The 27,067-nt window shown below is 44.9% G+C and overlaps 1 protein-coding gene across 10 annotated transcripts in view; it reads right to left on the reverse strand.

Annotated features, from left to right (window-relative positions):
* R3HDM1 (R3H domain containing 1) overlaps positions 1 to 27,067 on the reverse strand; it is a 1,943,510-nt gene that overhangs the window by 952,291 nt on the left and 964,152 nt on the right. For all 10 annotated transcript variants that reach the window (XM_069616551.1, XM_069616544.1, XM_069616545.1 and 7 more), the window contains one exon: positions 6,197 to 6,354. In XM_069616551.1, coding sequence (XP_069472652.1) covers positions 6,197 to 6,354 — 158 coding nt within the window. The remainder of the gene's footprint in view (positions 1 to 6,196; positions 6,355 to 27,067) is intronic.

Below are 27,067 nucleotides of genomic sequence, written 5' to 3' on the forward strand. Positions count from 1 at the left end.
TATCCCTTATTAAAATGATCTTGCTCCCCAAGCTCTTATACACCTTTTGCAACATTCCTATATGGCCTGGGAGGGCTTACTTCACTAAATTGCATATGCTCTGTGTACAATTTCCCTGGCACTACAGTGCGGTGCGCAAGAAGTGGACTGACATGGCACTTTCATACAGACGGGGTGGTATTGCTGATCCGGACCTAGAACTATACTGGATCGCGGCCCAGGCCCAGCATGCTACTCATTGGTACCCGGTTTCCCCAGTGCGCCCACATGTCAAACTGGAACGGCTTGCTTCCGCTGGTATTAACTTGATGTCCTTGATACTACATCGACGCTACACATCTGATTTCCCCCGTCGACCCCATTGCTGCGACTGTATGCCTGATCACGTCTGCTACACTCGAAAAGTGGGCCCTCCCCATATTACAAATGGCTTCCCGTGCGGGCCTTTCCGAGCCTGGAGCCCACGCTTGATACCGCTTTGGCCCGGCGCTGGGGTCTCGGGCGCTGTCCGACTTCTAACCCAAAGGCAAATTCATAGGCCCCCAAACCTGGAGACCGGGGCACACCAGATTCCCCCTAGAGACTCTTCAATACTACAGGCTTCGCGCCGCATTCCGCACCATGTGGTCCTCCTTTCCGGATGAGCCCCCAGATAACCCGGCGATAGCCTACATCGCCAACTCGGGCGGCGCACGTGGCGTCGTCTCTTCACTGTACCAAATCCTACAAGACATCATTCCCACTCCGGCTCTTGGGGCGCGCGACGGATGGTCGGCTGAACTGGGTCTAGAAATACCTGATGAATTGTGGGAGGACATGTGCTGCCACACACAAAAAGTTTCCCTCAATTTCCGTTTTCGTGCTATGCAATACAAGCTTCTCAATAGGCTTTACTATACACCACGCAGGACATTGGGGTTTGCTCGCTCTGAGGTGCACCTCTGCCCGTGCTGCAGGGCAGTGGATGCTGATCACTTGCATTTGTTTTGGACCTGTAACAAATTGTCCGGTTTCTGGGACAGTGTCCTTCATACACTAAGTGCAGTAACTGAAACTGTAATTGATCCCGATCCTCTGGCAGTTCCGTTTGGGGTCTGGAGGTCTGACGAAACTAAGCGCTTGAAAAAGTTTTTGAATAGAAGCTGCATAATTGCCAAAAAATGTATACTTCAGAAATGGAAGCACTCCTCCCCACCCGCCTCTCAGAAATGGCTGGGTATGCTCACATGGTCACGGAACTGTGAGGAGGAAAACCTGACAATGCTGCCCGCCCAATCTCGCCCCAGGAACATCTGGAGCGAATTTAATACATATCTCAACAATCAAAGTGAGAACACGCCCGGATCTGGCTCATCTCCGGTCTCCATCCATGCACCGTGATTTCTGCTGTGTATTTCTGTATTGTTGATGCTCTATAACCACTGTTGGAACTACATTCTGTAACCACTGCGATGTTTTATGCTATGCTTGATTTAATTATTTGTTGCCTTGAAGTATGTGCCTTGTGAACCTCTGCCGACAAAAATAAAAGTTAAAAAAAAAAAAAGATCTTGAAAGGACTCCCTGGCCTTAATCAGCCCAGAACTAAAGGCTTCCAGTTTGTCTGCCCAGAACTAAAGGCTTCCAGTTTGTCTGCCCAGAACTAAAGGCTTCCAGTTTGTCTGCTGGCAGCTTTCCTTGAACCCTGTTAGCACCCACCACAGATTCTGATTGGCAACAGCCAAAAAGAGCAGAGTAACTGTTGTGCTGGAGCTGCAAGCCTGAATTCTGGTAAAACCTGCGCTTGTAGCAATCAAGGAGATTGTCCTCTTTACCCAAAACTGAAGCTGCTGAGGTGCCATCTGAGGACTTACTGGAGAGTAGAAGCAGTCACCACTGAAGACAAGGGCTAAGGATGGGAGGCCAAGCAAACAGAGCAAGGGACGTTCACATGTTCAACCTGCTGTTGCCAACAGAACTGGAATGGTGCTTCTGCAAACGGTTGAGGGCTTCTAACATCAGGTCCATTTAAAATGGGAGGAAAATAACCCTGCTAGCACCTCCTTCTCAGCTGGGGAGAGAGGGGGATTCTGGCATGGGTGCCTCCTAAAATGCAAACAACCCTCCCATCCTTTTGTGAGATGCTCTTGCCAATTCTCCAAATCATCACTCTTATGCCCTAATCCTGAAGACAGAGGATCAAAGGCCACGGATGGGAATGTGCTAGAGCTGGAGTCACCAGTGGGGGCCAAGGTATTAAAGGTGGATGCACTGGGGGTGGGGGGTGCCAGGGGCCCAGTTTCAGGGGAGGTGCACTGGACAGTGGGAGTAGGACAAAACGGCTTCAGCCCTGCACGAATACATGGGTATAGTGGATAAAGCACCTACCTGCTACAAAACAAGAGTGATTCCAATCATAAAAGATAAAACAGACAGTTACAAGATAAACCTCCTTTGCCTTTTGTATTAATGTGGGCTGAGAGAAGGCTAACCTCCCAAGAGAGTTGTGCATGGGAATCAGTAGCAACCCAAAAAGCAAAGCACAACAATCCAAAATAAAGGAAATGTCCAATTAAGGTTCTAGGAAAATATATATACACACTTTAAACCATCTGCAATACTAACTAAATAGAAACACACTCCACAATACCCACCCCTGAGTAAAGAACACAGAATATGCAAAGGATAGAATGATGCAGCACTCTGGGTAATGAATCCGGGGTGAAAGACCATAATAACCACAAAGTTTGTCAAAAGGCTATGTTCTGGTGTAAAAATGGATTGAAATGACCTAACCCGTTTGTAGGGCCAAAAGATCGACCAAGAAGGCAGGTACGAAGGAATACCTTTCTGTGGTTCTTGACGGTTCAACAGCATCAAACTACTCGGTACTGTTCAAGAAGTTAGAAACAGGATCAAATCCGGTCACTTAGTTCCAGACAGCGAGCAGGTGTAGAGTTGGGGGTAGGGGGGGTTTAGCTGAAGTTCATTACCTTTTGAGCAAGATCAGGGCCACCAGGGTCGGTTTGACAGCGAAGATGCTGGTGGCTGGATGAGCAATTTGAGTCTGGCAGCCCCAGTGCGACGTTCAAAGCTTGCAATTCGAAGGATCAAAGGACCCCCAGGTCTGGCTGACTGTAGTAGATTCAAGGGGAGTGGGTGCACCCATGAGTTTCAAATTCAAGCCAGGGAAGCGACTTGCTCCGCTGGCGCAGTGGGACAGCAAACTGGTTGGAGAACGCTTAAGAGCACCCCGAGGATCAGTAGAGTGCCAAAGGCAACTGTGGATGGTCCTGCGGTTTTATGGCGGAAACACAGGGATCCTGGCAGCCTTTACTTGCAGGTAGCTGCGAGTCCCAATCCAGGGACTCAATGATAAAATGAATCGCCCACACTTCCAGGGTCCTTCAACGTGGTCAGGTCCTGGACAACAGTATGGCTGGCAGAGATTTAAATCTTGCTCCAGCAGCAGGTCACCCAAAATGTGCCCTGGGGATGATTAGGGAACAGAGCTTGCCTCTGCCTTGGACACTCAGTCTTCACCTCTGTTGAAGTGCTTTGAAGAGCTTAAGGTGTTTGTTCCAGAGTGAATCTAAGGAGGACTGAGATCCCTCCTTTTAAAGGCAAAAGTTTAAAAGGTGATTATACAAAAGCAAACCTGCTTTCTGGGTCCAATCCCTGTTCTTGGAACAAGGGGACTTTGCCTTCTGATATCAAACCCAACATGCTTTGTGTTAAAGGAAGTGGAGGGGACAGAAAGGAAGAGCGGTAAAGAGAAAACAAGATAATGCAACCTTCCTCCAGCTGGTCTGAGTTCCCGCTGTCTACGGTAATTCCACCCTCGTCCCTTGTCAATAGCATCAAAGGCCCTTTTGGTATGCAGTAACCTTTTGTGAAGGGTGTGCCCTTTGATTCTTTTTTCCCAGGACAGCTTCCTGTAGAGTGGCTGTCTCACTGGACAGGGTGTTGCCTGCCCGAACAAAGTATCAAAGAGAGGCAACCACCAGGGATATAGTCTTGCAGGGAGCAGCAGACAAAACCTGGCTGGGGGGAATACACAACTTGTCCACAGCTGAGCTGGGCACAAGGGTGAACATATCAATTTAATGTGGCTTGGATAATTATGAGATACACTAGCCACCATAACTTATGGCTTATTAAGAGGGCTCCTGTGACCCCTGAATTTGCTCTGTGCAACTCAAGAGTAAGAGCTGCAGATCAGGCTACTGATCCAACGGGGAACATGTGTACACTATGCTTCTGGCATGGAGTTTATGAAAGGGAGAACTATTTAGCAGATTTCCCTTCCTCAGATGAAATTACCCATATCATTTAGAATTTTAATAAAAATCAAAAAGCGGGGGCTTCTATGCCATTGCCAGATGCCAATTCGTCACAGCAAGGCCCCAAAGGAGGAATATGACACCACAACTAGAAAGATGGTGGCAGTGGCAGGAGCAACATTGATTGCTGACTGAGGGGGCAACACCGCCATGATCATACTGCTGAAGTAACCCCTCATTGCTGGAGACTACATAAATCACTGACATTTGGTGAAGAACCAGTCTCCAGAAGACATCCCCATGAGAAATGTAAAGTATGGACCCAAAAGGCCCCCTCCCTCCCGACAACCATGGAGCAGAAAACACCAGTGCTAAAGAAGAGGAAGAGAGGTCCACATTGGGTGGGCAGCAATGTCCTTGTAGAAGCTGGCCACTGTACCCAAGGAGTAAACAGGTCCAACTATTGATGGCAAATGTCCTTGAGTCTCTCTTTGAACAGCCTGTTCATGGACAAATTGAATGCCTAAGAACTTCCTGTGTCACAGTCAGACACCGTGCCATTTTCTGACTGGCACCATCCGCCATCTTGTCAGATTGCTTAGTGTGGCTTGGATGCTTTGAAGCCTTTTGTTGAAGGTTACGGAAAACCTTGGTGGAGCCAACAGATTCATCCCCTTTCCTGGAGGAAGTCTCAAACCACAGTCCAGTATTAGCCTCAACATGGGGATCCTCCAACCCACGTCCAGATTTGGCCCCCGAGCGGGAACCTCTGGGTTGCCCATGTAAATAGTCTTTGATCAGGAAACCACTTATGAATCTGAGGTTGCTAAAGGGTCACAAGAATCACTACTGGCTGAAGAGACATTAGGAAAGGAATTCCCCAACACAGGTGCCCTGAAGGGGAAGAGTAGTTGCCTCCTGACATCTTTTCACCACCAGGAAGTGCTGATGTCGAGACAACAGTCTGGAGACAACTTCTGCCCCCCGCTTAAGCGGACAAGTAGTTACAAGCACCGAAGTGTCTCAGCACCAGCAGCAGTCTTACCGATGTTCTGGGCCAAAGCACTCCAAGCAGAGTTAATGTGGTTCTGCAGTGGCTAACTGCTTCTTGAGCATGGGCAGGCCACAAAACGTTCTTAACCCTGTATAAGCAAGGGACCGGGGCACCCGGAAGGGCCTGAGGGAAGCAGATTGAAAAAAATTAAAAGGAAAAAAGAAAATGAGACCTCTGGCAACAAGAGCTCTGTCCTGTCAGACAGAGAACATGACTGGGGAGGCAAAGGCTGATGGTAGTGTCTGGAAGGGCGAGGCCATGTACGCACATCAATGCGTAGTCCAATCAAGTTTGAGGGATATTTGTCTGCACTCAAAATGGCTCCATTCCTGACCAAGCTAGCGGGATCGCCCTCAAGTATGGAGGAAGGTGATTCATGGGCTATGCTTCGAATGAACAATTCTTCCAAACTTCCCTGACCCCCTCCCCATCATATCCTATTGATAATAGGTGTATGTTGCAATCTGCACGTTAAAGAAAAATAAGTTTGAAAAGAAAATCAGACTGCAAGGTTAAGTACAAAGTAGTGCAACAGGGCACTAAGCGGCGTTTGCACTATATTAGGCAAACATGGCCATGCACATGTACCCACATTATCAGTTGCACACCTTTAAAAAATATATAACAGTTTAAGAAGCAGTTTGTACCACATGGTGGAAGTAGTTAACTCCATAACAGGCATCACATGTTGGACTACCAAATACATCTGTTGATTTACTACTTTTGTAGTTTAGTATTTAAGTAATTTAAATTCTGCGTTGTTTGCAGTACTTCATGACCAGTATGATACACATTTTAAGGTGACAATGCTGAAAGAACTGTCATCATTCACACAATAAGTAGCGGACATGACTTAAATGACAGATATGGAGATGTGCACCTGCGACATAATGTGATTAGCTGTTTGGTGCTGTGGTGGCGGTGGCGGAGGAGGGGGTTGCTGCTGTGCAGGTCCAGGCACTTGCGTCCTAGCATGTGGCTGAGAGATGGGAGGATTATACACTACAGGTGTGCCATCTGGGTTTATAAATGGATGACCTAAGGAAAAAGATTTTATTTAGTTACAAAGAAAAGACATTTAGCAAAGCAGAACGATGGAAAACAGTGAATGATACATACGAGAACTTTCTCCTGCGATTTAAACATATCTAGTTGGAACAACGCAGCCATATAAGGAAAGTATAATATAGATTACATACAATGTGGCACTATATAAAATGCTAAAAACAGAACATACTTGTTAATTATGGTCTCTGAGCAACAGGTAAACTCTGATTAATAACTCAATGGAAACTTCCCCACTCTGTGGCCAAAGCATAGTGTGCGAGTATATAAAAGTGAGTATGTACGTGTGTACATATATCCGAAAACAAGCAGGAGATGCTGGAATGGCAGTACTAACTGTTAGGGCAGATTTCAATTTTTGGTGCTTTGTTGTCCCTTTTTTGTTACAATGTATTAAACATTTTAACAATACAATTTAAAGTAAGAGGAAAGCATTAACTATCATTTTGACACAATGAGCCAGCAATCATCACATTGGAAGGATAAAAGGCCATGAACAGAAGAACAGAGTAAGGCAAAAGTACCACAGTAATAAAACACGTCTAAATGGATCAACGTCACCAAAACATTAGCATTCTTAGAGCAAGTTTAGCAAATATTCACCATTAAATTAGATATATTCCACAGTCCCAGAGCTCTGTCTTGTGGGAAAAGTATAATCTTGATGTTGGGCTTTGGCTAATTCCAAAAATGGGCTACAAATAGAAAGGTGGACATATCTACCCACAAAGCAAAATAAGTTTCCCTTAATTAAATCAACTGTAGCTTTTGAAACAAGACAGCTAAATTTGAGATGTCTCTGCATTTCCAACTGTTTGTGATTAAGTGTGTAGTTTATAGCAACAATGTGTTCAAGAGGTCGCCTGACAGCAGGGACAAAGGAAAGGTGTTCCCAACTGGCTTACTCAGAAGACAGACCACTGGGTCCCTAGGTAAACACAGTCTGGTAATAAATGGGATCTAATCTACAATCAACTTCCAAAACTTGACCAGTTTATGGCAAGACCACCAGATAGGAACGAAAGAGGCGGCAAACCGCACACTCTACAGCAAAAGATACTTCATCATATCATAGGTACTAGAACACTGATAAATCATTTTGATAAAATTGCTCATTGTACTGGACACATCTATACGCATAGTGTGTGCACCTTTCAATCTGCTCCATTCTGTGGTGGATGACAACTGAAACAAATCCTCCATTCAATCTAAAATGTTTCCTTTTACTGGGTTAACCAAAGGAGTAGTTTGTAATAAGTACATTTTATAAATCAGGTGCACAGTAGAACATGCAGATAATATCAGCTTTTCAAATTGGTCAAGAGTCTGACTTTCTTACTCTGGACACATTTGTGGGAAAGTGAGTCTCTAAGCTAAAAATAAATCAAGCAATCCAACTCTCCGAATCTGAAATCCCTCTTACAGCTATCAAAGGATTTTATGGTCTGCCTGAGACTATGTGGGTGTCAAGGTTGCATCCTCCCTGAGCCAATACCAAAGTGGTTATTCCTAAATGCCATGGTAAATTGTGGGGTTTGATTAAAATCGGTAGCCAGAACAGTGAAAAAGGACAAGTTCATTCTTGTGGCCAGTACTGGAAGTACTTTATATTTGGACATGCCAAATCCCGTAGGAACATGGAAGAAAAATGATCATCTGCAATACTCTATGCGCCCCTCCTCGCCAAAGAAATCCAATTACAACTCCCTGTTAAGATTCCAGTACCTTGTTGGGAATCAAAATATGAAGAGTTTGAGAAATCAGTATATTAGACTGGGATTTACATTTATGTTGAGAGCAGAGCTGTCCCAACCACAAGCCAGCAAGAACTCTCCCAAGAGCACACAACTTTTAACCAAGCTATAAAGCTGTGAGGGTAGCCCAACTTCCAGGGGTACTCCATTATATGCGTACTCCTAATCACACTCGCAGCAGGGTAAATGCACCCTTCTAGGGATGTCCAGGACTACAGGAACTCCACGGACTATCGACACTCTCTTGCCATTGCATTGATTATTACCATTGCTCGAGCTACACATCCCACGGTGTGAAACACACTACCCCTTGATCTGTGAATGATATAGTTATATTTAGTTTACTGATCGGATCCCTACCCAACTAGTTAACAGGAGAACTCTGAATATAACAAGGGGGCTCGTACTACCTTGCCTCCCACGTTTATGTCCAGCTCCTCAGTGTATGGAATCGTAGAAATAGCCCCAGAGAATCCCTGCGTGTCGAGAGTTTTACCTGATAATGGAAAGTTCACCTCCATGATGCACAATTTAGTTGCACCTGAATCTACCATAAAAATAAATTGCTTGTTTCCTATTTCCGCCTCCACCAAGGGCCCCTCTTCAGGGTGTGCAGTTGTCAATAGGATTGGATACGCAAGTGCTCTCTGTGGGCTGTCCTAAATCAGAATATGTATTTCTCCCAGGGAATCGAAAAGGGCTGCCCCCGCCATTTTAACTACTTAGAATGGGGTGCCTGTTCCTCCTGCCATCCTGTTAAACTCTGTTCCCTCCCCCTGCTGTGGTTGTTGCCCTTGCCCGTCAGCCCCATAAGGGAACAGATTTTGACCCCCTCGCCCAAATTGCTATTGTCCCATTCCTTGAGGCCCTTGGAATCCTTGCTCTGGAGGTGAGGGCCCACAATTAAATCCCATTGCGGGCCTGTTCTTACATTCCCTAGCGAAATGCCCCCATCTCCCGCAATACCATCACTGTGATGTTTCCAATCCTCCTCCCCAGGGCACTATCACCACAAAGCCTCTTGCTCCTCGAAATCCTCCTCTTCCCCTTGGTGCTCTTTCATACTGCCACTGTGGGTTAGGGTACTGTCTCCCTCACCCCATTATCCCTGTCCTCCACCTTATAGTAGCCTAATTGTGGCATTCACAATTTGTTGCGTCTCCTGTACTTTCCCCCTGAACCGGTGCCATCACTGGTGCTTAGATGACAACCTTAGTTTCTTTTCCACTAGTTTTTCCTCGTCTGTTTGATGCTACTGGGTGGTCTCCCTGTCCCGCTCCTTGATTCTCTTACAATGGTGGACTAGTATGCTTTGTATCTCTGTGCACCCTTTGGCTTCAATTCCCGCAATTGTATCTAATGCCTTCTGGACCTCTTTTGGTAATCGCCTCTTTACGATAAAATAGAAAAATGTTAAAATCTCCTTTTAGCATGCGTGGGCTTTTGACAGACAGCACTGCCAGGCACTTAGACTCCATATAAACAATTTGCATTACGTGTAAGATAAATGCCCAGGTATTTCAATTTTCTTTCCACATTAGCAGAATGGGTACATTCCAATAATGACTCCCAGCTATCTTGTAGAAGATAAATATGGAGACTCTCCGATTTACCCACATTGATTTTTAACCCATTTATTCTACCAAACTCACTTGGGGCACCCTGAAGCACCCAAAGAGATGAGTCGGGCTCAGAAAGTGTCATCGAAATGTTGTCAGCAAAAAGAGATACCTTGCACATGCTTCCACCATAGCAGACTCCGGATCTCACGAGAATCCCTCCTGTACTGGACCAACGATTCAAGTACAAGGACAAACAGCAGGGGAGACAAAGGTCATCACTGGTGCATTTTCTTAAACAGCTTCAAACTATCAGAAAGGGGACCAGTAGCCAGTATACGGGCAGTGGATGCATCATAAAACAACATCACAGCTGCCTCATAACCAAACAAGAAATCCACCCGCCAAACCAACACTGTAAGGAAAACAGACACTGCTTAACACCTCTTCCAGATCAAAAGACAGAGATTGAGGAGGTGCCTGTTTTATGTGCCACATTTATTATTGATTTGCAATATTACCACATGCCCATGGGCCTCAGAGCGCTAAAGAGGGAAAGAAAATGGAACAAGAGAGAAACAATCAGCTTAACAAGGAAAGGTCATCAAACACGGTCAGGCCAAGAAGCAGAGAAGAGGCTAGCCAGGAACAAATAGGTAGGTTTTAAGAGCTTTTTTGTAACATGAGGTGGAAGCAATGCAGCAGAGGGAAGAAGGCAGGCTATTCCAGAGAGTAGGGGCAGCAGAATCAAACATGGAATTGCTGGTACGATGCAGCTTGAAGCGACCGACCTCCAGCTGAAAAGAGTCGATGCAGTGAAGTTATCCACTTGGGATAGAACATTTGATGCGACTGGTGAGATATGCAGGACAGAGCCTTGAAGGCATTTATGTACCAAAGTTAGAAACTTGTATTTAACACATGGCTGGACTGGAAGCCAGTGTAGAGACTGCCTGGCGGGAGTGACATGGGCCCACAGAGTAAGATTACAAACAATACGAGCCGCGCTGTTATGAAAACTTGCATTTTATGAAAGTTGGCTTGTGAGGTGCCAATGAGAAGGCCATTCCAAAAATACAACTTTGAACCCACAACTTCCCTAGCTATAAAACAACAGTTGATTTCAGAGGTAAGGTCCAACATGTCTCAGTAATCTAAGATAGTATACACAGGGGGATCAAAACTGGATGATATAAGGAGTTATAGACCGTTCGGAGTCCAAGACTAACCATAGTGTTTTAACTTTGTCAGCTACTTTAATGGTGAAGCCAGAGATAAAAAAAAAGAAGAAGAGGTGTTAGGATTAACATTTCTTTGAGGTTTCCAGCATGTCAGTGCTGAAAAGCAACATGGATTTTCAATGATGATGTCTTTGTAAAGGAATTAATGTTAGAATTAACATTATTTGTGGCTTTGCAGTATGTTCGTCCCAAAATGCAACATGGAATGTTCAGGATGTTTATGGTCAATATTTTGTTACAGTGGGCATTCACTGTTTAGTGTTTATTCATTTTACACCCTGTTTTACTGACTTGTCTGTTATGGAAGGTGTGCGAGGGACGGGGATGCATCCTGTATGGCTGGTGTGAGAGGGACACTTGCTGCAGAGTAATTGTGTGATTAGTGTTCTGTCCTCCTGTGGTTATGGACATGTCTAGTATCCAGAAACCAGCTGAGGATGACTGGAATTTTAGTTTAGTACTTTGGTGAAAGTAGACAGGGTTTGGTCACTATTTGTTGTCCCAGTGGGGATGGTTGCACCCATTGGATTTGAGTGTTGTGATAGCTGGTTCTCTGGTTAGATTTCCTGTGAAGTAGGGTGACCAATTTGAACTTTTGCCATTTTTTTCAAATGTCACAGCAGTGATGGAATATCCTTCAATCATCACCGTACAATGGGTCTTGCGAGTTTGGCCAACTCACTAGGACTTGGTGGTGGCATCATGGTTCCATGGGGGAACGTTTTAGATGATCTGAAAGTGCTTGGTCACTGACTGTTTGGGTACGAGTGACAGAGTTCGTTGCACGGTGAGTGTGGTGCTTCTTTGTGCGTCTAGCGTCTTTTGAAAGTCACCAGTCCCCTGAACTTGGTCATTGAAAAGTTAGTTGGGTTTCTGGCCTAATGCAGTAGGTTCCTCACCGTGACTGATGTGGGGCAGTCAGTTCTCAATGGTAGCAGCCTTAAATGCTAACCTGTGGCAGGGGTTAGCGGAGGGAGTAGTGTGTTTTTTGATTATCTTGATGTTTGTGTTGGCAGTAGTTGTGCCCGCGGAGGGGCGGTCAGTTCTCAAAAGTGGCAGCTTTGAGGTGCTTCTGTGGAAGGGAGAAGCAGGAGGAGTCAAGTCCCCTGGGGTTGGATCGATAGTAGGATTGTGGTGAGGGTTCCACCCATGTTCGTTAGTTACGCCCAAATGGATAGTTGGTTGAAGTTAACCAGGCTGACGCAGTGTGAGTGTCGCCCCCTGTGTGTGTCCAGCAGGATGGTGAGTTAGACTTAAAGATTATTTATATTTTAGTGTTGTTGGAAGTGAAGGAGGCGTTAGGATCTGGCATTTGGATTTGCCTACCCTGGTTAGGACCAATGTTCCCTCTAAGCTGTGCGCATGTGCGCTTGCCCAGTTTCCTTCTGGGTGCCGCTCAGAAGAATTTTAGCAGCGCACAAAGACACAATTCCTACCTATTCAAATGAGATTTAATAAGGCACAAGCCACAGCAGGTACCTTAGATTTGCTTTCTCTCAAAATGAAGCTAAATTATACAAACTATTCTTGATACTCTGGTGTAACCTATTGACATAGCCCTACTATGCAAGCTTGGCCTTAAAAACCTAAAAACTCTAAAAATAGAATACACCCACACGAGGTTAAAAATTAATATGAAAAAGTGGCTCCATAAACAGAAGATTTAACTAAGATATGGCTGCACACATTAACTAAATGTTCTTCCCTCCCCACCCAGGATTCTATGCTTGACTCTACCACACTTATACCGTATGACTCCAACTCCGCCCCAGGCCACATTCAGATGTTACCAGACAACCTTGACTCTGCCTACCTTAGCAAAAGGTTACAGACTTAGATACAAGTCTTGGTTTAGGTTATAATATGAATGACATTGAAGCACACAAATCTCTGTTACTCATGGTGCCTTCGTAAAAGCATTACCCACATTATGTAACCCGAGTGTCAGCTCAAATATCGGGTACTGACTAAGTAAGCAGAATACTTGAATATTTAACTTCATCCCATGCTTCCTATTCTTTGTACATATGCCACAAAAGCTCTTTGAAGAGTTCCCCTTGCAAGTTAACGCAATGTAAAACTCAAATATTAATTTTTGCTAAAATTACCCTATGATTGGAGAGCAACAGCTTCTGAGGACTTTTCAATATATTCATGGGTTTGTATTTATTTCTTCTAGAATCCCCATGCATCTTGTTCAATGAATTTCAGAAGAGGGGTCCCTATTTAAAAAAGAAGGTACTCAATATGTTGTAACTGTGAGCATTGGTGCTATTGACTTAAAGGGCAAATATATGTGATTTTCTTCAACGAGCGGCAGAAGAAACCTTGTTTGTAGCCTGTGATGATCAAGGGTGGGAAAAACTATAGGCTGTATTATGTGCCCTGTAATTTCACTTCCTATGTCAGGGTTACAATCAGGGCTCTGATGCGATTTTACTTCATATTTGGAATCAACGTTTTTTTTCAGGGAGTAAGAAAGTAATTGGCTTTGCCAGTAGGGATATTTCATGGTTATTGAAATATTTTCTTTCCCCTTCAAATTCCTCTTGGGATCATGCAGTAATATTATTAAAGTTACTACCAATGACGCTGCTCTGATGGTCACTGATTAGAAAAGAGATCAGTGGAACTTTGTGGGTAGAAGCAGGGGGTAGATTCCTATATGTTCATGTTTTCCCGTTTTTGTTGGGTACATTGCCCTGTTTTTAATATAGTATATGCCTCCTAGCTGTAAGGCTGGTTTTCACTAAATGTCACAATTCACAGAACAACATCATAATGTGGATAGTAAGCAGCGGCCCAGGAATTCAGATCATCACATTCTGTGGTGCAGTTATTCTGATGCAATTATCATCCTTACATAAATTATGAGGCATTTTCTCCTGGCCCTTGAATTATCAATTAAAGTGTCACATGAACTCCTATTGGCATGTTTTCTGACACATTCCTTTCAGTTGCAATTATTCCATTTGCAAAAATTGCATAATGTCCAAATTTTTTGACAACCACATCAGTGATTAGCAATACTTGTTTTTCGTAATAAACATGAGTTTTTTCCCCAATGGCATTAAACACTTTCTGCTTTGTCTCTGAATAGTGTTGACAAATGAATAGGCACAACTAAGCCTATTGTTTATCCTGAGCATGCAAAGCTTTTTTGTGCATACACGTTTTTCTCTACGCGCAGGAGTACCTTTGGTAGGTACTATGGCCTATCTTGAAGTCTTAGACTGGTTAATGAGCTCTCCTTATAATTACATATAAATATTTGATTTTGTATCCTATATGTTTGGAAAAAGAGTTGTAAAATGCTCCTTTTAAAACTGATTTGTAAAGAAGTGGTTGGGAAGGGGAAATCTCCTTCCAAACTCTTCGGATATGGTAGCTCACTAACTACGCCTGCTCACGAAGTGGCTTACATTGTTATCCAGTTGCGCACATGGAAAATAATGTGCGCACGAAGACTAATCATTTCCGCACTTAGAGAAAAATAATTAGAGGGAACATTGGTTAGGACCTGGCTTTCCATTTGCTTCCTGCTGTGTCCCTGTTCCCCATGGTGTCTGTATGTGTGAGGTCATCAATGGAATGTTGGTATGAGTCCTGGAATGTTTAGTATGCTTGAGACAATGAGTGTTCCACCTTTGGCAGTTGGCTGGGTGGTGGGAGCCAGTGGGCTCCATTCTTCAGCTCCCTTCCTATCTCCAGTATAATGTACCTGATGTTACCTAAAGACGAAGACAGATAATAAAGAAGTTTACCTAAACTACCTGCTGCCTCAAGTGTACTTTTAATCATAACAAGCGGCCATCTAACTTAATACGTTGACTAGTCACAAGGATGAGCAGCTCGGTTTTCGCGTTGTTCAGTGCTAGAGAGTTGGTAGCCATCCAGGCATGAATACCAGAATAAACTTGAGTGAGCGCCAGGGAGTCTTTGTCGTAGTCACCAGATAAGTGTATCATCAGCGCAATTAGTGTAGATCACATCAGTGTGGTCAAGCAGATAAAACAGGGCCGGGTATAGATCTTGTAGGGGGTGGGAACTAAAGAGATCAAGAGAGATTGGACATGCAGACGCATCATCAGCAAAGACTGTTTAGTGGAAAGAAATTAGTTGGCTCAAGCAAGGCAGAATGAGAAAAATTAGCAAAAACAGCAAGGCCATCGACCAGGATGGAATGACCAACCAGGTCGAAAGTGGCTGATAAATCCAGTAGCATGAGGAGTACAGTATAACCAGGATCAATGATATTGGAGAAGTTGATTTGTATTTATATTGCGCATATCCAATGGAACCAACCAGAGACCTGCAACTAGGCGCAGAATTTTTCCTTTAAGCAGTAAAAGTCTGAAGTTTATAAGAACAAGTATGTTTTTTGTTTTTTTTTTCAAAAAAGGTTCAAGTAAGAAATCTTCCGAAGATCAGCGGGCAAAGCATTCAACAAACAAAGCCCTTTGATTAAAAAATCATTGGTCACCCGACTCACCCCGGTAGACGAAGTGAGATGGTGGGACAGTCAGCAGACTTTGCCCACTTGACCAGACAGAGAACGTGTAGAGGATGATTTTGGAAGTCAGATAACTAGGCGCTCCTCCATAGATAGATTTATGAATTAGGCAAAGAGTCCTCAATTCAATTCTTTGAGGGATGGGTAACCAATATAACTTCCTACGGTAACAGGAAACCGATACAGATTTGGAAAAACTATATATCAATCTAACTGCAGATTTGGAGTCGGTGCAGCTGATTCACTGGTGCCCCTAACAAAATAATGTTGCAGTAATCCAGTCTATAATTAGTCATGGTCCCCACACCCACAGAACAGTCAGATTCAGAGATAAATTGAAGGATGGGTTTTAATAGCCTAAGTTGGTGGTAAACAGATCTGACCGTCTGTTACGTGAGATTTACAGCTCAAAGATGGTTGCCATATACAGCCTATTTTTTTACCTGGTCAGAAAGGGAGGTTAGGACATCAAAAATGGTTGGACATAGTGTTGTGGCATGATAGTCAATTGATTTGTTGGACCGAGGACAATGACCTCGGTTTTTGCAGGGTTTAGGTGGAGTTTCTTTACAACCATCCAGCTTCTAATAGCATTGGCACAGTCCATCATACACTTGATGTCTTCAGGTGGGGATTTCAGTCTGACAGATATGTGCATTTTCTGCACAGGAGTGAAAGTTCAACCCAAACCTTCCAAAGATGTCCATTAACAACCGGATGAAAATATTGAACAATATTGGGGAACGGGGACAACCCTGAGGCACCCCAAAGAGGACAGGAAGATTGTCAGAAAGAAATGTTCCCAGTTTAAGAGCTCGAGGCCTATCTGATAGGAAAAAAGCGATCAACCTCAATCATCCGAGACTTGGCAACCTCTGTCAGTCTGACCAAAAGCAGATTGAAACCAATCGTGTCAAAGGCCACTGACAGGTCGAGCATGATTAACATACTGCTTTCCCCCTCGTCAGCAGCCCTAACAATGTCATCCCAGACAGCCTCTAGGGCTGTCTCGGTACCATGTCCTGCTCTAAACCAGGATTGACAAGTTTCAAGGACATGGTTCTCCTCTAGATAACTCTGAAGCTGATTGGTTACAACCTTTTCCAAGATTTTCGACGGCCAAGGTAGACTAGCAATAGTGCGATAATTGGAATGTTATGTTTAGATGTTAGGTTTAAGATCAATCAAAGCAGTGTAAATACAATGGACCGGTCGGAAACCGGATTGCCTAATGCTGAATATGATATGAGTTTCCAGTAAGTGCTGAACCTGAAATTAGGCCACCTCATCAAGAATCTTAAGCAGAAAGAGGACACAGGTCATAAACCTATAGTTGGAGGGGATTAGTGGGTCAAGAGATTCTTTCTTTAAAAGAGGAGTGATGGAAGGTTGTTTAAGATCACAGAGTACAAAGGCTGCATCAAAGGAAGTATTAATAATCGTGATAATGCGACATATTAGTGAGTCTATGCAGGACTTAATAGATGCAGGACAAGTATCCCCTTTACAAGCTGTAGGACTGAAATTATTAATTTCCCTAATTGGAGAAATGATGGGGCTAAACTGCAAAGGGTCAGATGGAAGTATTACGAATAGGGTTATTTTTAATTTTAATACAGTGCATCTGTAGTTTGGCCATCACAGCATCCTAAATCTTCTGTCAGTAAGCATCATTCTTAACAATGTAGGTGTCCTTAACGTTTTTTCCCTCAAATTCTTTAAGGATGGTAAAAAGCTCCTTGGAGTCGGATTTGGCAGAGTTAATACGAATGTCAAAGGCGTTTTTTTTTTAAAGCCTCAATCGCTTATTATGATGCGCAGTAGCCATGGAGTACTGGGATTTATTCTCAGGAGGAGGTTGCTTTCGACATCTCAAAGCTATCCTTTCTTCCTTGCCCAGGGAGATGTTATTAGAGAACTGTGTGATTTGTTTAATGTATTGTTGGACTAGTTGATTTGGGCAGACCAAGAGAGGCAATAGTAGTGTTAACAGCAAGGTTGTAATGAGATACAAGATCCGAAACATTAGAAAGATGATTCGTATAATTATGTTTGGGCTGAAAAACAGAAGAAAAAATCTCTGGAATGACTCTCTTAAGTTTGCACCAGGTTATCAGTTTTTATATTAGGGAAACTAGGAGGAATATAGCGAGATGGAATATGAATGTCGAAAACTACAAAAAGTGGCCAGACCAAAAACAAGCATAAATTGAAGGGTCAGTAATGGACATATTCTGGGTGAGGACCCAGTAAAGTAAATTACCCTCTCTGAGAAGCAGAGAGGGTTTTTAGGAAAAAGTCATTGACATTTAGCATGGACTGAAGAGACTGCACGTTTGTCTGTGGAATCTTTAGCCCAATAGTTGTAGTCACCTCGAAGGAGCATACATATGGAGGGTTTCAACAAATCAGCCAGTGCCAGTAGATGATTTTCAAAATCTGGCAAAGTTTGAGGAGGTCGATAGAGGGTAAGGAAATTATAGGGGAGGTTGTCATTAACCTTGAGCTGAGCATGGAGCAGCTCACAGTCAGCCAATGTGTGGCAGGCTACTATGAAAATCTAAATTATCTCTACATATCAGAGCATCCCCACCATCCTTGGATGCAGGTATGGTCAGCCCTTAGCATGTTCTATCCCGAAGGAGTGGCCAGGGATACAGCATGTGCAGCAGCTGGATGTAACCATGTTTCAGTGATAACTATAATAGATGAACAAGTTACTTTCCCACAGTAACGCTCTTTGGACTGGATGTTCCTCTCGTGTAATTCCGCATCCTTTGATATCTTCCTCTCACAACTGTAATTTCAATTCCTTTGTCTTGTCTACAAATCTCTCCATGACCTGGCGCCCCCCCTACCTTTCCTCCCTCCTCTCATTTTACTCCCCCACCCGCTCTCTCCGCTCAGCTAACCTCTACCTCCTCACTGTACCCCCAGCTCCAGGTGCCTCCTCACGCTTCTGCTCCTTCCAACTCTTGCCCCCCTACACTGGAACGCCCTCCCGCTCTCCATCCGCTCCACCCCTACCTACTCATCCTTCCGCCACTCCCTGAAAGCCCATCTTCTTCACCCCCACCCCCGACTTCCCTTCCCTACCCCTCCCCTCCCCTCCCCTCCTTTCCCCCATCCTCTCTCCTTCCCCTCTGACCTTAATTTAGTAACAAATACTACTTAAGGGCAATGAGGACACCAGATCACTCCCCCTTTACTTCCCCTCCCCCCTCCCTCCCCCTACCTCAAATCCTACACTGTAACTCCCTTCACCTACCCCCCTCTCTACCCTCCCCACACCCTCTCCCCCCCCCTTGTAAATAGTACTACTTATTATTCTAATGACATGTTCATGTTTGTAAATATGCTTCTCTCACTTTTGTACCTGTTATATTGTAAAGCGCTTTGGCTTAAAGCGCTATATAAATTCATTAAACATAAAAAACATATCTTCCCCTTCTAGCTTCAGCTGCTTCGGAAAAACATTTTTGGCAGAGGGTGCTGTGAGTTGATACAGTTGACCCGATGTCCATGTCCCTCGAGGGCTCCCATCTCATCGTCGGTATATATAACACGCACATCGCCTGTTCGCTTCAGTTATGGTTTTATGCATTCCTCTTTCAGAAATACCAGCATCAGTGAGTCCCAGACAGTTCCAGACTCTGAAAGAGCGTAAAGTGGAAATCCAGAAAATTCTACACATGGGTAGGCTGGGAGGGGCGATGAGGAATACGTGAGTGGAACATCCAGCCAAAAGTACATTACCAGGGGGAAGGAACTTGTTCTTCGAATGGATTGTGTCCTCCTACGTATTCCTCATCTTTTGATAGACTCCCAAGGAAGTGTTAGGTTTTGGAGGAAGGAGTAAGAATCGTCAGACTTAAGTTTTGTCATGGATTGAATGTAGGACAGTTTTCTCAAATCCTCCTTCCTGGCTAGCGGATGAATCCAGACAGTAATATTTAGTAAATGTGTGAATGGTAGACCAAGTGGCTACCGCACAAATGTCTTAATAGACACCCATCTTTGCAGAGCAGAAGATGTTGCCATGCCCCTTGTGGAATGAGCTCTTAAGCCTTCTGGGGAATCTTTACCAGCCAATCTGTAGCATTCTGTAATAGCAAGAATTATCCATCTGGACAAAGTTTGTTTTGTAACTGGAAGACCCAATTTGTGTCATGTTGATGTATTTGTTTGCCATTCATGAAATGTAAAAGCTCAATGCCCTTCTGGGATTAAGCCTATGTAGTCTTTCCTCTTCCTTGCCAGAATGAGAAGGCAGATAGAATGTAGGAAGCAAGATTTTCTGGGATAAATTAAAATCAGATCCAATTTTTGGCAAAAAGGAAGGTTTAACCCCAAGGACAACATTGTCCTTCTAAAAAATAGTAAATGTAGGCTTACTAGACAAGGCCTGCAACTCACTCACCTAGCAGGCTGATGTCAACGCAACTAATGGAATGGTTTTGAAAGTTAGTAGTCTTAGTGGACATGAATGAAGTTGCTCAAAGGGAGAACACATCAGAAATTTCAACACAAGATTAAGATCCCAAATCGGTACTTGAAAAGTTGTAGGAGGGTACACGTTAGTGAGCCCTTTCAGAAATGGAATGATTAAGGGCATCTTGAAATAAGATGGCTCTTCCGATGTGCGCTTGTAGATTGAAAGCGCTACCAAATAACCTTTTATTATTCCAATCTGGTGCCCCAGATTTGCTAAATGGAACAAAAAAGATAGCACCATAGGTGTATTGTATTGAAAAGGTTCAACATCCTTTTCCCCTACACCAGCTGCAGAATTTATTCCAACAGCAGCAGTATAAGGATTTAGTTGCTAGCCTTCTGGCTGAAAGCAAAATCTCCATTACGTCATCCGGGAGGTCCCAAACGCTATACCTCAACCTCTCAGAAACCATGCGCGAAGGTCGAGTGTCTTCACCTCTGGATGGAGCACCCCATCCTCCTCTAGCAAGAGAAGGTCCTCTCTTTGGGAAAGACGCATTGGAGGGCAAATGGACATGTCCAGGTCTGTGCACCATGCCTCCTGGCGCAATCTGGGGCAATTAGGATCATGGAATTCCTGAACGTTCTCAACCTCCTGATCAGGTGAGGAATGAAGGGGACAAAAGGAAATGCATACAGCAGTGGAAACTCACAGTAAACTTTGAACGCGTCTCCTAGAGCGCCTCTTGGGGGAAATTCCCTGTAGCAGAACAGCTCACACTCGTCGGTAACAGATCCACAGGACTTACTGAGCTAATGCTCTGCCTGCTCAGGGCATCCGCTGCCGTGTCTACCTCTCCAGCGAGATTAACTGCCAACAGAGAGATTCCTTCTTGAATTAACCAGAAAAAGAGTTGCATTGCCTCTCTGCACAGTGGTAGTGACCCTACACCTCCTTTTTATGAGGTAGTACATGGCCACTGTGTTGTGTGTCATTATCAGGACATTCTTTCCCAGTACAGAGGGCAGAAAGGCCTTCAGCACCAGTCTGATTGCCCTCCGCTCCAAAAGGTTGATGTGTAGTTTAGACTCCGATGGAGACAAAAGACACCCGACTGTCAGATTGTTGAAGTGGGCTCCCACCCTGCAAGTAAGGCATCCGTAACTACTGTTATATCCAACCATGGTTGCCAAAAACGTTCACCCTTCAGAATATTGCCCTCCCAAGCCCACCACAGGAGATCCTTGTGATCCTTTTTGGGACCTGAAGTAGGTCTGCCATCTTGCCCAAGAATTGAGACCACTGTGTCCTGAGAGCCCATTGGAGGGATCTCATTCTCAGGCGAGCCTGTGGTACCAGGAAAATGCAGGATGCCATTAGGGGCGAGAAACCACAAAAGGCTGAAGGCCGCAGAAGCTGGGCACTCATAGAATTTGCTGACCATCTGCAGAATGTGTTGAGCTCTCACCTCGGGTGGCGAGTCTTTTCCCAAGGATGCATCCAAAACCGCTCCAATGACCTGGATTCTTTGAGATGGTATCATGTGGGACTTCTTGTAATTGAGGGAGAAGCCCAGTCTGGGGAGAGAGTGGCAGTTGATGCTGAGATGTTGCAGGGCCTGTTCGGGAGAATGTGCCCCAATCAGCGAATTGTCCAGGTAGGAGTAGACGTGAATCCCCCCCTCTCCTGGGACTCGCTGCCACCACCCCTATCAGCGTGGTAAAACACCCCGGGCGAAGTTCAGCTTGAATGGCAGAACTCGAAACTGATCATGAGAAATGCCAACGGCGAGATCTTAGGTACCTTCTGTGTTTGTGATGGATAGGTACATGAAACTAAGCATCCTGAAGGTCCAATGACCCCATCCAATCCTGGAGCGCCTGAAAGATCTGAGAAAGTATGATCATCTTGAACTGGTCTTTCCAGAGGAACTTGAGAGAGCATCTCAAGTCCAAGATGAGTCTCAATCCTCCGTCCATCTTGGGGATTAGGAAATAGGGAGAGTACCACCCTTTGTTCCTCTCCGTTACAGGTACTGGTTCTATAGGAGCTTCCTCTAGCAGGCGCAACGTTTGCTGCACATGGAACAGATCCGGAACTTTGAATGAGTGACTCCCCGGTCGATGGTCCCGATACCTTTTTACCCTGGGCTACTGTTCCAACGACCACGCATCTTAGGTAATACCTTGCCATTCTTGCAGCTGCAGTGAGTCTGCCTCCCACTGGGGTCTTGCGGGTTAAGGCCACAGAGGATTTGAGTCAGCTGATGCAGCGGCTGATGTTAAAGTAGCTGTTGCTTGGGCAGACTTTGCCCTTCTCCCTCGTCCACCACGAGGGAATCTTCTTTGGCCCATTTGACCAGCCAGTCCTCTCGTTCTTCCATTTGAAGAGTAGAAGCGAAAGCACTTGCAAGATGATCCACTGGGGTGGCCTTTGAGGTCTGCAGCTTCTATAAGCTTTCGTCAGTCATGCTGCCAAACAGCTGAGTGCCTTCAAAGGGCATGTTGAGGAGTATGGATTGCACGTCTGGTGCAAAACAGGACTTCCTCTAACCACCCAAACGGGAGTATTACTGTGCTTGCCGCCATGGCTCTGCTGATGCGATCAGCCGAGTCCAGTCCTGATTGTAGAGCCCACAAAGCCTCTGCACCGTCTCTTACAATATTCAGGAAGCAGGCTCTGTCTCCCCCTTAGGGAATATCGTCAGCTGCCATAGCTACACAGTCCCACATGCTGAAAGTGGTGTTTGCAGACTTGAGAGGCATGCTCCCGGCATAAAATACCTTCCTAGCCCAAGCGTCGAAACGCTTATCACTGTCTGATGGGATGGTTGGGTAAGCAGCCTGTTTGGAAGTAGAGGTCGCTTCCTGAACCACCAGCCTCTCTGGTATTGGGTACTTTAACAGATAACTAGGGTCACCACTTAAGGGCTGTGCATCTTGGCAAGGTTCTTATTCACTGCTGGACTTGATACAGGGACCTCCCAATTTGCCATAACCCTTTTTTGAAGTTCGACATTAAATGGGAGAATGGGATCCTTTTGTGGACCATTAACGAGAAAGTCTGTCAGGTCGTCTTGCTCAAATGGTGGAGCAGGTCTGCCCATCCCAGAAAATCTAGCTCTGGTCATAAGATGCCTATAAGAGGCATCTGCATGGTCTGCCGAGTCTGGTTTGCCAAACTCAAGTTCAGGTGATGTGTCAACACCACTAGCAGACTGAAGATTCCCATATAAATCCTTTAACCTTCAACTCCTCTGAAATTAGGCTTTCTGGGGGGGTTAGGTGTGCCAAACTCCAACTGAAATGGTAGAGTGTCATAGTACGATGGCTCGTACTCCTCATAAATGGAGGATACATTTTTTTTTAAAACCCTTCTTTGGTAAAGGCTTGTAGGGTTTTTCAGTTTGTTTAAGAATTGACAAAGGTTTCGACCTCAATGGCATTGATGGCTTCAACGCTGATGACGTCAACATGGTGTCAATGTTTTCAACCATTTTGGTGTCGACTGAGCCCTCGAAGGACTTGACCCTCGACTCAGTGGAGTCTGATTTTTCATTGTGTCAATACCTCAGGGGTTCTCGAGGGGTCTCTGACCTCCGTCCCGGGCTTGAGGGCACGCAGGATTTAGCCTTGGCCCTTTCCTTGTCAGCTCTTGATGGCACAACAGGCGCATGGCCCCTTTCTTTCTCTTTTGAGGGGCTCCCCCTCGAAAAAGTTAAGCATTTCCTGCCTGAACTCTTTCCACTTCGATGAAGTGGAGGATTTGGTTGGACAGGTAACCATTCTCACCAGAGAGGAATCGGATGAAGACGAAGAAGGCAATTTATAGTGCCTTTTCTTTGCCTTGTTTGAAAGAGGATGAGGATTGGTGAGACCCGCACCTGGCGCTAGAATGCTTTTTCGATCGCTTCCTTCGAGGAGAGTCTCCTCTCAACTCGGATGACCTTTTCTTCAACAGAGTCGTCAATGGGGATTTATCAGGGGGCCTCTAACATTTATGCTCTTCAGAGCCTTGCCTGTCATGTACTGACAGGACTCACAGTCTGCTGTCTTATGCTCCACGCCAAGGCACCAAAGACACGAACGATTAGGATCCATGAGGGACATCTTGGTGCTGCAGTGGTGGCATTTTTTTAACTCAGTCTTCAGGGTTGATGGTGTCGAAGACGAGGCCATCGTACTCTAGTATCGAAAGTTTTTCCCACAAAAAAATGAATAGTGCTGCATTTCTCAAAGTGTTAGCTATTGCGGAAAAAAGGAACTGTGAAGCTAACGGGTGCTGCGTGTGCTATATATGCCGACAACGTCGACTCAGAGATGAAAGCCCGCGGGGGACATTGAGTTGACCGCATAGACACAGCACCCTCTGGCGAAAAAAACTCTGCAGCGGGAAGTTATTGAAAGATGATGAATACATGCGAGGACACAATCCATTAAAAATACAATTATCAGAGATGAAATCGGGAATCTAGGTACAATGATACACAAGAGACCAATTATTGAGTAACGCAGTTTGTAGAGTATTATGATGTGAGTAATAGGTGAGTCGAGGGCTAAAGATGGTGATACTGCACGGGAGGTCTTACAGATGGATTCCTGTAATAAAAGTGATGGTATATCAGAGTAACTGATTTGAGATCGGCTAACATAATGGCTAGGCATGATAGTATCTGGAGCAGGCACAGAGTTAAGTGTATTAGAAGCGGCAATGGAATTCATAGTAGGGGCGGAGCACAGCACATAATTTTGGCAAGACAAAAATAGCTTGCAAGGGATCAACACAGCATGACTAGAAGGATGTCATCATGCTTAAGATCAGTGTCATCCTTGGGGGAAGGAAGAGCAGCAGTTAAGGTTAGCAGTCTTGCAGATGTTATCTGCCATCTGTCATCCTGCAATTAAGCAGCAGAGGTTGTCATGTATTGTGGATGGCAGAACAGGATCGAAACGATTGTCCAGAATTTTCACGTGTACATTTTTAAGAGAAATAGGCCTATACGAGGAGCGCTGCTCCAGATCTTTGCACAGTTTAGGCATTGTGACACCCCCTTCCCCCGCCAACTGAAGGTGTGACATCCTTCCCAAGAATTATCTTATTAAAGACATCAGTAAGAGGACCAGGGATTGAGATTTGTAGGTTTTAAAAATAAAAAAATATGGGGATATAACAATCAGGCCATGGAGCCATATCCAGCTTTTAAGACGGCAGACGAAATCACCCCCTCCGTGAATAAAGGGCTCTGCAAAGCTAGTCTTGGTTCTCCAGTAAGTTTAGGAAGGTCAATCTTCTCAAGAAAAGAGGCAATCTAGGGAATACGCGTCTTCTCTTCAAGGGGGTGCCACCCCTCTTGGGGCTACGCAGGTGAGCCTAAGCAATACCCTCTCTATGGGACAGGAGGTTACACCCCACCCCGCCCCCCTCCGACAAGGAATGCAAAAGCAGGGATTCCTTTTCATCGCCCCTCACTTCAAAGTCCCAGGCATTCATTGGTTATAGGGGAACTGAGCAGGGTAACCATGGTGGATGGTTTAGGCTCTGCCATAGCTGTTGCAGTCTCACTCCAAGGAGGGTGTAAAATACAACAGATAAAGAGATATGGCGATCAGCTGAGATTTAAGATGTCAGCTTCTGCGATCCCACAAAGGATAGAAGTCCCCTCAGAAGGAGCAGAACGAGAAAGCCACACACTCAGCATGGCCAGCTGCGAGACGAAGAAGCCTGTGGAGTGCTACTTCTTCACTGCTGGGAAAGGAAGCTGCTTCCCAGGATGGAAGACTTACAATTGTCCTGATCATCCAACCCAGGAGTAAAGAACCAAGGAAAAGTATCCTGGCCGGTGAGCAAAGCAGCCGACCAGCCAGTCCAGAGCGAGGACAAGAACGCAAGTCCGCGCAAGCCAGGGATACTGCCTCCAGTAATGAGCACCGACCCTGGAACAAAAGTGCACACTGTTGCACAAGTATCAGGTGGTGAGAGGTGAGGCAACCGCACAGCCCATTAACGGCTGATGGTCAGATGACCCCAGAGTGGGGTAAGAGAAACCGCACGAGAAACTACAACCAAAGCTGGGCCAAGCAAGCCCATAACCCAAATGAGGCTTTTAACCGGAGGGCCCAAGAAGGGGATAAGAGAAATTGCCAGAGAAACCACAACCAGAGCGAGGCCTGTAGCACTCCTCGGGCTAATAACCAAAGAACCCAGGAGGGGTTGAGAGAAACTGCTACCAAAGGTAGATCCCAAGTTGGGCTAAGCAAGCACTTGGCCTATCCAAGGCCAAACGCAAGAAGATACAAACAGGAAGAAGAAGAGTGGTATCTTCAAAATACTGATGGTCACAGATAAGAGGAACTCATTAGATTTAACAGAATATGGAGACACGTTTTCTTTTTGTTGTTGCTTCATTGGAACCATGAGACCAAGAGCTCAAAGAGAATCTGTTATAAAGACCTTTTTTAGTTTGTGCTATTAGGTGGTGATTTAGCTCCACCTATAACTCGAAACTAAAGGGAGACATGGCATTTGAAGAGAGACACAAAGCTTGTAGGTGTTTTCTGGTCATGTGCCCACCCCACTGGATGCCCATGGCTATGATAATCCTTATGGCCAATTCCCACACAGTTTCTGCCCCTCCCTGCCCAAAACACCTCCTCATGGAATTATGCCAGCTTATCTGGAGAAATTCCCAAACAACTACTGGCAATCTCAATTTTTAAGGTAAAGACTGAACTTGTTGACAGTGGAGGTACGTTGGGTGAGATCAGTCTACGTGCACAATCCTACATATTTAAATTCAGCAGACCTCTTTCTCGGTCTATCAAGTGGTGAGGCAACCCTTTTGACGACTGGAACTGTTAAATTGTTAAGGCAAGCAGGTGTTGTGAGAAATAGATTAATTGTTTCTGGTTTAGAGAAATTTGTGATTGTCCATCTCATTTCACTGTTTTATTTATTAGGCGTGTAGTATTGCACTATGCTAATACTTGGTTATTTTAATAATAATTTTCTTTATTCTGTCTAAAATCGAGGAGCAGTGTTGAAAGGTTTTATCAATTTGTGTCGAAAGTAATTTACGTGATGTAAATATTTTATGTATGTTTCAGTGTTTTGTTTATGCCACGGTCTTACCTCCCAGTTAGCGCCATGATGCCCTTGTTGTTGAAGTGCGCTTTAAAAAAAAAATA

Source organism: Ambystoma mexicanum, chromosome 9 (genome assembly GCF_040938575.1).
Source record: "Ambystoma mexicanum isolate Mex_15411 chromosome 9, UKY_AmexF1_1, whole genome shotgun sequence".
NCBI lineage: Eukaryota > Metazoa > Chordata > Amphibia > Caudata > Ambystomatidae > Ambystoma > Ambystoma mexicanum.